At 40.1% G+C, this 12,308-nt stretch overlaps 1 protein-coding gene across 1 annotated transcript in view; it reads left to right on the top strand.

Annotated features, from left to right (window-relative positions):
* The window catches only part of SLC49A4 (solute carrier family 49 member 4), a 70,724-nt gene that overhangs the window by 29,405 nt on the left and 29,011 nt on the right, over positions 1-12,308 (top strand). Inside the window, exons 3-4 of the mRNA XM_040069539.2 lie at positions 3,341-3,603; positions 9,211-9,340. Coding sequence (XP_039925473.1) covers positions 3,341-3,603; positions 9,211-9,340 — 393 coding nt within the window. The remainder of the gene's footprint in view (positions 1-3,340; positions 3,604-9,210; positions 9,341-12,308) is intronic.

Below are 12,308 nucleotides of genomic sequence, written 5' to 3'. Positions count from 1 at the left end.
GTAAGTTGAGAATGAATTTCTCATATAACTTTTTCCCAATTTTCTCTTTCATGATTGTGATTAAAAGCCTTCTGCCCGTGTTATTTTCTGTCATTTGACCTCAATAGCTTTCTACTTTTGCTACATGAAAATAATTAAATGATGATTGGATAAATAACGTATCTGAAAATGGCACTGGGTAAATAACAGATGAACATTACACTTGATAGTGTAATGAGACTGAAAAATGTTTTTCCATCTGGGCAAGATCCATCATCCCTTTCCTCAGGAAAGAGAAAAGTTGTTGTGCAGAATGAAATTGGAATAGTGATGGGGAAAATATAGTTCCTCTTTGCACCTTTTCAGTAACAGGAACAAGAACAAAATCAGGGGATAGCAGAAACAAACCTCTCTTGGTCTTGGAGCAATTTTTAGCACTGATGGTGTATGAGAGGACACTCATGGGCTGTGAGACCAAAATCTAGTGCAGTGCTGATAAGATGTTGTAACAAACAGCAAAAAGCCACCAATACTGTTGTGTTCATATTTCTCTGTCAGGTGGAGCAGCTGCTGCATACATCTCCCAGAGCAGCAGCTTAGTAAATGCTCTGAATTGCATTTTGAATCTCTCGTCCCTGCTTCTCTGGGGAAATGAGTTAAGGATGCGCAGAAGAACCATGCAAATAATCTTTTTCTCAGGAAAAAGCAGCTTAATTCAAGCCAGTATCGAAAAAGATAAAATAGGGTTTAAGCTGTTATCATATGCAGAGATATTTGAGATAGTAGTCTGTATGTTGATGGCAATTTAGTATGTAAATGGTATTTATTAACTCAAATATGTTGGACTTGAGAAATTAAACAATATGCAGATAAGAGATTCTCTACCCTGGATGAAAATGTCAGGCTTGGTAAATGCCAGAAATGCAAATCTGTGTGAACAGATCATACCAGCCAGGAAAACATCAACCAAAGACACCTTGAGAGAGGCAAAATTGGCTCACCCTTTGGAAAAAAAACCAAACCAGCAAACCCAAAACAACAAAGACAAAAAGCTAATATAGAATTAAAATTCTGGAGTAAGTTGCTATTGTCTCCCTTAGGATCTGCAAAGTAAAATTAACATTTGTTGCTCCCTTTGAGTATACAGATTGGATATGGAACTTTATTCAGATGATGGAGTTTGATAGACATAATCTAAATGTGAAGTACATGATAAGAATATGTGTGTATAATTTTCACAGTATATAAATTGGGGGCTTTTGTTTGATGGTTTGTTTAAGGGTTTTTTTTACAAAACTTTTCTTCTTCTATCAGACGAAGTGCCTACATGACCACAGATTCTGCAGAAATATTGTACTTTTTTCTGATTTTACTGAGTTTTATTTCCCTTTAGGATGATTACAGAGGAGGCATATTTGAATTAAAACAATAATACCAGAGTGGTGTCAGTGAACAGAAGTGGTAGTATGGCACCCAAAGATCCAAAGGTTATTTTGTGGTGACACAGTTTTCCAAACATACAGTAACAAGAATACAATTTAAACGTTAAATTCACTTTGGAGCAGGAGGAAATACTAAAATAAAATTGTTATATGTTGCAGTAGTTACTTCACTTGCTACTGAAATGCAGTTGTTTCTGGGGATGTGCTGTAGCTCTGCAAATTTCCTGGAACATTTTAGAAGTTTGAGAATAACTTACTGTAGTGAGATAAGTAGAATGAACATACCAAAGTGCACAAGGATACCTTGGTTTGTCCTGAGTACACTGGAGAGTAACCATAGGAGATTGATGCAGTGTGTCCTCCAGAAAAATACCAGAGCATTATTTATATAGTACTTTTTCTTTAGTTAAAATGATTTCATTTTTGGTTTAGCTTGTGTGATGGTTTAACAAGCACTGACAAGGCCTGACCATGCCTTGGTTATGTCCATCTGAAGCACATCATCGACACCAGTAATGAAATCTGTCATTTCTGTGTGAGAATAAAAGGAAACCTCCAAAAACATTGAATTGCTTATAAATAAGAGTGGATATTATTTCTGTCCAAGCTCAGAAAGAGTTTCCTTCAGATGCTATATAATAGCGCTTCTTTTTCTGTATATTTTTCATAAATTTTGTTTAAAAATTTAATTCCCAATCCACTGAGAATCAGTAGTATCTATTTCTTTCTATTGCAATCTATCTTGTTAATTTGATAGAGTCTGTAGGCATTTCTTTTGCATATTGTGTTCCTTTGTGTGCTTTAAAAAACTCCTGCTACACTATACATTATTCAGCCATTTGTGGCTTGAAACGCTGCCTAAATGCTGGCTTATGTTTCCCCATTTTCAGGCCGTAGCTTTTTATGTCTCACAACTCAAGTCTTGCAACAATAACACTGAGTTCCTGCTATGGTTAGAAAAACACCACCCATTTGAAAATATCATCTGCCACCACTTTATTGCACAATGAGTAGATTTGCTTTGGAGGGTTGCAATTTCTTATGTGACTCCCTAGCTGTTTTTTAGATATGAAGTTTTTATATAAATTCCAAAACAGTTTTGCCTTCCATGGCTGGTTACGTTTTGGAAAAGTCATAGGGCACTGACTGAATTCCACATATAGGAGAGCCTTAAAAAAGTCTTTCTGTATTTTTTCATTGTACTAATATTAAGCCAAACTTTGCAGAGACTTCACTGCTTGGAAGTACTGTCTCTGTTCTGTCACCAGCCTTATCTGTTAAATCCCAATGAGTGTGAAAAACGAGAAAAATCTGGGTTTACTTGGCTGTTTCAGCAGTATGTTGAGAATGGCCAGATTGCTGGAGAAGACGACTCTCTTGGAAACCCTAACAGCCCGGCCTTCTCATCTGTAGGCACATAGAGCTCATCTGAGTGTGTAAATAAAAATAAAGAATGCTGTGAAAAAATATGCAGAGTATTTTGCTGAAGTGTTTCAATTTTGGATCTGCCATAACTAATTTAAATCTTCGGTTGGGATTTATACAGGCAGGAGAGTTAGGTTTACAATGTTTGTAATTTTAAGCTTTTCTGCTACTACACCTTTTCTACTTTTATATCCTGTCATGATACCTTTTTGCTGCAAAGAAAGTGCCTTTTATTCCCTTTTCCTTTTCTGCTTTGAAGCGAACATTTGCTTCTCCATTTATATGAGGTAATGAGATCAGAGTAGCTCCGGATTCTTTAAATCAATCTAATTTGGCTTCTTTTAGCATATAGAATATCCTTCTTTCGCACGGGACTTTCATTTCGCTGTGCAGCAGCTCCGTCTCCAGCACTCGGTACCCCACGTACCTTTTTAATTGAAACAACCCAGCAGGCAATTGCCATCCATCGGGCCGTGCTCTGTTCTCTCTTTCAGGCTGATTCACGGAGGGCAGCTGTTGAACGGCTTGGCGGGGCCCACGGTGATGAACGCGGCTCCCTTCCTTTCCACGACGTGGTTTTCTCCGGACGAGCGCGCCACGGCCACGGCCATCGCCGCGCTGCTCAACTCCCTGGGCTCTGCTGCCGCCTTCCTGGTGGGACCGCTGGTGGTGCCCCCTCCCAACGGCACGGCTCACCTGGTGTCACACAGCAACACCCAGCACATCAAGGACCGCATCGAGGCCATGCTCTACGCAGGTGTGCGCCAACCACCGCGCCGAGAAACGTCGAAAACGTTCCCGCTTTCGTGTGTGCTTGGTGCTTGAGAACCACTACCCTCTAGTGGTTTGTTTGCACAGGATCGAGTCTCTGGCTGGAGGGGAAATAATGGAGTCACGAGGCTTACTTTTTTTTCCTTTTGTGTAGGAAAGGTTTTAAAATAGCTCTTTGTACAGACTGACTCGAAAAGAAGTGATTCAGTTGTTTGTATTGGCTGATCTTGGGAGAAGTGTGTTCTTAGAGTTTCCCTGAGCTTCGGAACTGGTTTTTGCTTATTGAATTTTCATTAAAAATGACGAGTTGGGCTTCTTCTGCTGTTTCTGGAAGGATGGAAATTCAATAGTCTTTTAGCATTAAATTGTTTTTTGCATTAAATGAGCCGTAATTTATTACCTGCACGTGCCTTTCAAGTGTGATTAGATTATTAGTATTTCAGGATCTACAGAATTAGAAACGTTGACATTAAACCACGGTAGATTTTCTTCTTAGCTAATTCCACGGAATTCTTACTGGTGAGCAATTTCAATGAAGTGACAACAGTTTAGTGGAAAAAATTACTAGATTTAAAATTCACCTGATAAAACTTGGATTTTATGACCTTGCTCTTTTTATTGCAATGGCTTCTATGCCTCTTCCTGTCACTTAGAAAAATTAGCAGCAAACTTTAAGGAAACAGAATTGCTTAAGTGGTTTAAGTGTCTACATTATGATTTTTAGTGGTTATAAATTGGTGCAGCATTAAGAGTTGCACATCTGATAGGGGCTTTCCCCTCTTATAATTGCATCCTCTGAAATTCAGCCAGGAGTTAGTTCTAAGTGTTTCAGAAGTCCTAACGTATGTATACTGTGTAGTTTATATGGAGATTTAGGGGATTGAGTTGGCTGGTTGTGATCATTTATTCCTGGCCGTTACTCTTATGGAAATTTGTCAAGTTAATATTCCTGTTGGGTGAGGGCCACTTTAATGTTTGTTTTAAAGAAAGTGTAATAGAATTTGGATCATGACTTCAGCAAGTATTTTTGAGTGACCTACTTTTTACTGGACTCAGATGGAACAACAAGGAAGTTCAGGTTTGGCTAAGCCTTTTTCACAAGTAAATATGGTGTTAGGCTCTGAAAATCTCATGGCAAATGAAAATGGCTAGTATGAAAGATGGAAAAATGAAAGTAGATCAGGTTTTGTCCTGAGGAGCAGTAGATGAGGGGAGGGAAACCCTAGGAATCAGAGAAGTGATTTAGCTCTCCCTCTGCAGATTTTCTGTGGAGAAGGAGGAATTCTTCTGCCTAAGGAAATACCATGTTGTGCTTGAAAGCACGGTTTTGAGTCTGGTAGCACTAGAAATGTTGCCTTCAGCAGTGCATTAGATTCACATTCTCTTCTGTTCTCTTTTGGGAGGTTTTTCTAAGCATTTTCCTCAGAAACAGGGATGGGTATTGCCACCAAGGTTCAGGTCTTGCCTGCCTCACATCTCAGCATGGCTCTTCCTACCTTTCTGAGCTGGCAAGGGTGTGGGAACACCTTGTAGACCTGTTTGGGATCACTGGTCCCAGCAAGCAATCATCCTACAGCAGCTCTTCAGCTTCCTAGGAATTGTGTTTTGTGGGGCATCTGCGTTTCTCACTTAGTATTTGAAAGGGCTTTGAGCAGAGATGGACTCTTTGTGCTGGTGTTTGTGTCCTATGGGATGTGTATTTTCAGGAGCTGCAAACCCTGTGGCTGCTCAGACAATGACAGAGAGCTGCCTTGTGGGCTTTGCTGGCCTGCAGTGAATCACAGTAATGATGGAAAACCTCCATGTGGTTTAAAATTGCAAAGAATTGTCGAGGAGGAGTTTGCTTTGGATCCCTCATGGGATATTTGTTCTGTCTCAGCTTAGCCCTGTTTCCCTGAAGAGCTGAAGGCACAAGGTTCCTGCTGACTGCTTCCCAGTGCTCTCTTGTGCCCCAAGGGCTCCAGAGGTGGAAGGACAGCTGCTTCATGGTGGGTGATAGGGAACAGACAGCTCTGTTCACTTGTGGGACAAAAAATACCTGGTAGGTGTGCAGGGTGCTATTTGTCCCCTTAAGCAGCTGTGCAGAAAACTAGGCTCAAACTAGCTTCACAGATAAGTAGTAAAGGTTTTGCAGAATGTAGAAGAATGAGAAGCTGAACCCAAATGTCCTACTTCCCCACTTCTTCAGTGAGTGTGGGCAGGTTTGGTATGAGTTGTCCTTTCAGATACTACGGGAAAGCCAGTTTCACAGGGTAAGCACTCTGCATTTCTAATGAGCTTGTTGTTTTTTGGGAGCTAGCTTTAAATAAGCAGCCTCCAAAAGTTAGATGATGTCTTTTAAAAGACAGTAATGATGTGACTTGTTAACTTGGGATCAGTAGTGCGCCAAGAGTTTTTTCCAAGGACTTAAGCTCAAATATGATTACAAAGCAATTGCTTACAAAACCATTCTGAAATTGCTCTGTTAACTCCGGTCTCTTCTGTATTTTAATAAATTGCTGTTCCTTTATCTCAAACACAGACTAAGAGCTCAGCTGAATTGCCACAGCCTCTTTCTGTGTCATCTGTGTCGCTGCACATTCTGGTTCACAGCTCTAGTAGTACAGATGTAACAAATCAGGATTGAATTGTATTACCTGAGTTGCATAAGGAAGGAAGCATGAATGATTCTGGACTGCAGCCAGAGCTTTTAGCCTTGTGCTTTCCTAAATATCAATGTAAAATCATTATTTGTTTAAAAAAAGTGTGTGTGTGTGTGTGTGTGTAAGGGACCCTCATGCCCCCTGGAATGTTCTTACAGAACAAGGTGGGGAGGAGGGTTTCTGGGGTTGAGCAGGTTTTTTGCTATGAGTAACCTGTCTGAAGGAAAAATACTTTGTTATCAAGGAGGCTTCTGGCTCTGTAAACAATTTTTTTCCTCCCCTTTTTTTTTTTTTTTTCCTTTTCTTTTCTTTTCTTTCCTTTTTTTTTTTTTTTTTTTTTTTTTTTTTTTTTTTTTTTTTTTTTTTTTTTTTTTTTTTTTTGTCTCTTTGGGGTTTACACAAGCATCGGGGTGCCTGCTTCCTAGGCTGATGCAGGCATCTCTCAGGTCACAAGTCACTTTGGTATGGTGCCCAGCTCTTGTGAAGCATTCCAGTTTCACTCCTCAACAAGTACACAGATCGGTATATGTCTGTATCTCTGCACACCAATTTACAAGTTGCCCCATTCCATGTGCTTTGCTCTGTTTGAGAGCATCCATTGTACATTTGGGAAACTGGCAGCTTCTAAAGAAGAGCCTCTCTCTTGTGACTGCAGCTCCCTTGCTCTCAGCATTGACCTATTTCTTAACTTCTCGATTTTACTTACTTTTACTCACTGCTTACCTGCCCAGGAAAAGTTTTCAATTCTATTCCTCTTCCTCTAGTCTGCTAACATAAACCATGGAGTAAAGGGTGTGGCTTTCCTACTGAGGAAGGATTTCAATATGAAAGAAATCAGATGTATTTGGCACTACCTGGACTTTTGATAGAGGTGTTAGTATTGTATACAAAGCTAAGATGGCACTAAAAACCCATATTCTTCAACAGAGGGAGATGCTTTTGTTTCCACAGTGAATTTGTCCCTTTTCATTTGTGCATGAGAGCAGAGCTATCTAGGCAAATTAGTTAGCCTGCAAAGTATAACACTGGGAAACATTAGAGAGTTGCAAGAAAGTACTACAAAGACAGCATGCTGAACTTAGTAATTAAAAGAAAAAAAAAAAAAAATAAAAGAGGGTTACTCTACTGCTCCTGCTAGAGCAGTTTGACTGGTAGAAATCTTGAGGCAGTGCACAGATTAGGCCCCATATGGGCACCTGTTATGAAATATTTCTATCACTTAAAAAAATGATCAATGTGGTTTACATTCTTCAGAAAGAAACCTGGCCTTTCCCCTTACAGCGCTGCAGTATAACAAAGTTAAATAATGAGTACCTTGGACAAAATTTACGGGATTGTGTGATCACATTCTTGATTGCCTATACCTGTCTGCTATCTTAAATCTTCCTTTAATATGTAATTAAAATGTGTGTAAGCAAGTGCATTTGTATGCCTGTAAGCCTATATGTAGACTAGAGACAGGAGGGGGGATAAACAGCTTTTACTAATGAGCTGCATAGAATCATCCTGTAGTGATAGAGCATCTCGTCCCTTTCTTAGGTCTGGGGTGATCAGTTACAGCCAGTTCTTTATTCACTGCTCATGTTCTCCAAAACAATGTGCACAAAGATAGAAATTAATCTATTTTCTGAAGGGCAGAGGAGTGAGAAGGTCTAGTTAAAGTGCCCTTGGCCCTCGAAACATGTAGTTACACCACAGCAGGAAAAGAGGCACCACGTAATTCAAAATGAGTCCTTTAGTATTTGATCATGAAAAATGGCATTGTCACACTCCCCATATGCCTTTTTTCCCATATGCCGAATAGAGGCATTCATTTCCCTTCTCCATCTCCAGCTGATCCATTTAGACTCTGAGTGTTATTTACTTTTCAGTTTCCTGAATTTATTTTCTTCTACTTTAGCAGAAGACCTGGCAAAGTGCCACATTCATATTGATTTATTAAAAAAGAGAAGAAAAAAAAAAAGAAAATTAAGGCAATTGAGTATCCAGCTCTGCTGGAATTTATTTGTGGTGTCAGTGAACACTTTGTTATAAGATCACAAGTTCTTTTAAGATAACCCACTTCAGCTATACATTTTTCTCTCTATCAGTAAAGAATCTTGTTTTCAAAGGGGATAGAAGAAATAACCGGGATTGAGGACTGTGGAGAACACGATATACTTTGTAAAAGGCCTGTAAAACAAATTAATTAGACTGACTCAGGGTAGAGTTGTTCCTCTTCAGAATGTCTGCTCATGGGACTTACTGTTTTCTGTGAAGTGCTTATCACTTTTCAAGCTCAGGTCCAAACTTCTGCTATGAAATTTTTCAAAGGTTTGGAATACCTGCTGCTAAACAAGCAGAGCATCCACAAACAGCTGTATTCTTTCTTTTTTCCCCCCTTACCTGTACTTTTCATGAGCCATGGCTGCTTCTGCACTTGCGCTTCATATTCTGTTGCCATGTTGTACTGTTTGTGTCAGAGCTGTTGCCTTGCTTGACCTTTTGTTTGCCTTCATCATCTTGTGCAATGAATAATTGTTATTCCATGCCCTGGGGCTTCCCTAGTCCCATCTGTTTAAAGTCTCTAGCATGCTGTTACCTGCACTCAGTTACTTCCATCTCAAGGAAACGTGGCCAAGTCTTCATATTGCAGTTCTCTCTGAAGAGAAACAGCGAAAGCTTTCCTTTTGCTTCGCTGCGTTCCCTGTGTGTGAGCCTGGTTCTCTGCAGCACCTATCACTGGAATGGACTTCCAGTCTCATTGATTCTCCATCTCAATTTGAAATCTTGTTTGAAGAAGGAGAAAGAAATTTCTCCTCCAAGTTAGGGAATTCTGTTGTCAGGAGCAGTCAAGCACTTGTGGTGGGATTTATGTCTCAGAGGCTGGCTGATAACAGCCCTGCAGTGAAATAAGTCTTTCAATGCTAACATCTGTTCTTGGTTTTGTTTTTCTTTGCCCTCTTGTTTAGAATTTGGAATGGTTTCCCTGATATTTTCTGCAGCGTTGGCCTACTTCCCCTCGCGCCCTCCATTCCCCCCCAGCGTGGCTGCAGCGAGCCAGCGGCTCAGCTACAGGAGAAGTTTTTGCAGACTCTTAAGGTAGGACCTCATTGGGTTTCCACTTCAAAGCAGATCAGTGCCTAAGTAAATAAAAACAAGTGTGCTTTAATCTTCTCATTGAACAAACAAGTTGGTTCGTAGTGCTTTTAACCAAAATAAAATTAAATATTAATGTCAAGACATAAAAGGATGCTAACTGCTAAAGAGCAGACATTAAATTTTAAACCACTGTGTATATCTCCAGTCTTCATGTCAGTCCTTCAGCACCAGCAGTGCTTTAGTCATCTGTTAGCATGGCTTTTCTTACGCAGTGCTGCTGTTACATCAAGTTATACAAGATTGTTAAAAGTGAGCAGTGAGAAGACAGTGAACAATGCTGGGCAAAACTAACTTCTAAGTTGGTTTCTTCTATGCTTATTATATTGGAATGAATTTCGGGTTTGCTTGCCTTTTGAAGGATTATTCAGCTGCTTTCATTCAGCTGTGGAAGCAAGGAATGAACTATTATATGATCTATTAAATCTCAAATTAATTGTACAGATTAATTGTACGTTAAAATACGAAGTGAGAATAGGAAAAATGTCTCTAGATGTGTTTCTGGATAGGCTCCAAGGTGAGCTAGCTCCCTTTTAATTTTCAGGTTTAAAAAAAAGAGAGGTTGTAAAGAAAGTGACAGTATTGCAGCTTCTCCTTCTTGGGTTGTTTTGGCAAGACACAAAGATCTTATCCCCCCAATGTTTGTACAGTGTCTTTTGTAATGGAAATATGATCTCAGAGGAGCAGCTAAAGCAACTGTAATATTAATGGTGAATAATTGTGAAGGCCCATGCCCTGTAGATGATGCTGCACAGAGGAACTTTCTGTGGCAAAAAAGAGCTGCTCCCCTGGTACGGAATATGACTGGCTTCACTGGGAAGCTTCCAACTCTTGCTGTAATTGTTGAGTGATGTAGGCGTTGGATCTGCATATAAAGGGCTGCTTGAAGCTTGATAATTGTGCAGCATTAGACATTTAGTTACTACAGACCTACTGTGGGCTGTTTCAATAATTGTATTTAGAGGCAGGAAAAACAACTCATCCCTTGTCACTGGGTTTTCTTTTCTTCTGTTTTTTGAGGCTTTTTTTGTTGTTGTTTGGAGGAGTAAGTAGTTGGCAAGATGCTTAATCCTGTGTGTTCATCCTGGAGCAGGCTGGCACTCAGGAGGTGTGAGTACAGCTGGGTGGTTAGTCTGCAAAGTGACCTATGCAGGGTATTAAAAAATAGCAGTTCCCTTAAGGACACTTGACATACACAGTACCGCTGTGCTGCACCCAAGCTGATGTGCCGTTAGACCCTGCCTGGGGGCTGTGTCGTAAAAATGTTGCTGTTGAGCAGAAATCCAAACAGCAACTGGCTCCGCAGGTGAAATATAAAATTTCAGTTGACAGTGCTCCATTTGGGAGTTTTGTAACAATTAGATTCTGTGTTCAAACTGTTGTAAACAGTGGGCCTGAGATACTGGTAAGGTCAGGATGTACAGCAAAGCTGGCTTACTGTTACCAATAACCAGTGAGACTTAAGAAAACAAACTGGACTCTTAAATAATGAGAATTCTTTAGTGTCTCTAAGAACCAAGAGGGCTTTTTGAAAAGTGGACAGGTAGATAATTATATCTCTTTTCCCTCTGGTCTTGCATTCTTCCATGCTACCCTTTTATCAAAGGCTTCTTCATTCCTCTGCACATGAAACAATCAACAGTTCATCATTAAACTCACTTATCTTGGAGAGCTGTTCAGTAACAATCTGTCATGCAAGGGAGTTTTATAAAAGAAAATGGTATCTGCCATGCTCCAAGAGAAATCTATCATCTAGTTCATTAGGCTACTAAGCTCTGTTGCCTGCCTAATCTAGACTTCATCTTGGCTCAGGGAGCCTTTCTTTAGTCTTGGTAGTGTAGACTGAAGGTAACCAGCAGGTGGGTACCGGGAAATCATTACTTCCTTTTATTGTAGACTTACCCTTTTGTGTAAGAACTGTGTGTAAGGCAGTTAGGATATGTGTGAGCTGGTGGGCTGACCCAGCTATGGAGCACATAGACTCATGAGAACTGAGGTGTTCATCATTTCCCTGTCTTCTCCTCTGCCAGGCTGTAGTTTTATTACTTCAAAATAAAACAACATAGCATAACTTTAACATTGAAGTCACTGACCTTTTTTCCTTGGACACCAAGGAGATCTATTACATCCTTGCAAGTCCCACACTCCTTTGTGTCTTCAGGTCCTTGGGCAGTCATCTACATGAGCTGCTTCTTGCAGAGTAATTACACCATCAACAAAAGTCAGCCATCCCCTGGGGGCCCTTTTTGGGGGGCTTCCTTAGGAACTTGATTCTTCCTTCTGATTTGGAGGGTTCCTCCGTCTGACAGATTGTAACAATTAGTTGGTGTCTGATTATCTCCGAATACCAACTCTCTCAGCCTGCAGTGGGAGACAACAGATTGGTCATGGTTTGGGAGCTAAGCCCAAATCTTTTAACAGTCTATCACACACTGTGAGAAGTGTAGTTTGAATTTCTGTTAGAAAATGTGCGGGGCCCTTTCTTGGGTGAAGCAAATATGACTTGTTTTTATTTTCCCAGTTCAGGATATTCCACAAACCTCAATGGAAAAAAAGTCCTAATACAAGTAAACAGTTGATAAGTCTTAAAACCTGTATTAAAAAACACGTTGTGACTTTTGTTTTGAAGCAGTAAGATACTTTTAACCAGTTACATGGCTTTTATATTTTCTAGGGACTAAGTAAGCAATTTTGAAATTTTGTATCAGGGGTTTTATGCATCATTATGGCTTTAATGACACTTTCATCAACGTCACCATCCAGTAATGGAAGTTGCTCAGAATGTGCCTGATGTTAATAGGCACTGTCAAAGTTACTTTGAAAATGACGACTGACTTTGATGGGGCTCCCCTCTGAACCAGCCTGTCTTACAGATTCTAGTGGTGTTAGGTTTCTGAAAAAAACCCAAGAA

Source organism: Hirundo rustica, chromosome 7 (genome assembly GCF_015227805.2).
Source record: "Hirundo rustica isolate bHirRus1 chromosome 7, bHirRus1.pri.v3, whole genome shotgun sequence".
Classification (NCBI taxonomy): domain Eukaryota; kingdom Metazoa; phylum Chordata; class Aves; order Passeriformes; family Hirundinidae; genus Hirundo; species Hirundo rustica.
This window is presented reverse-complemented; position numbering and strand designations above follow the sequence as displayed.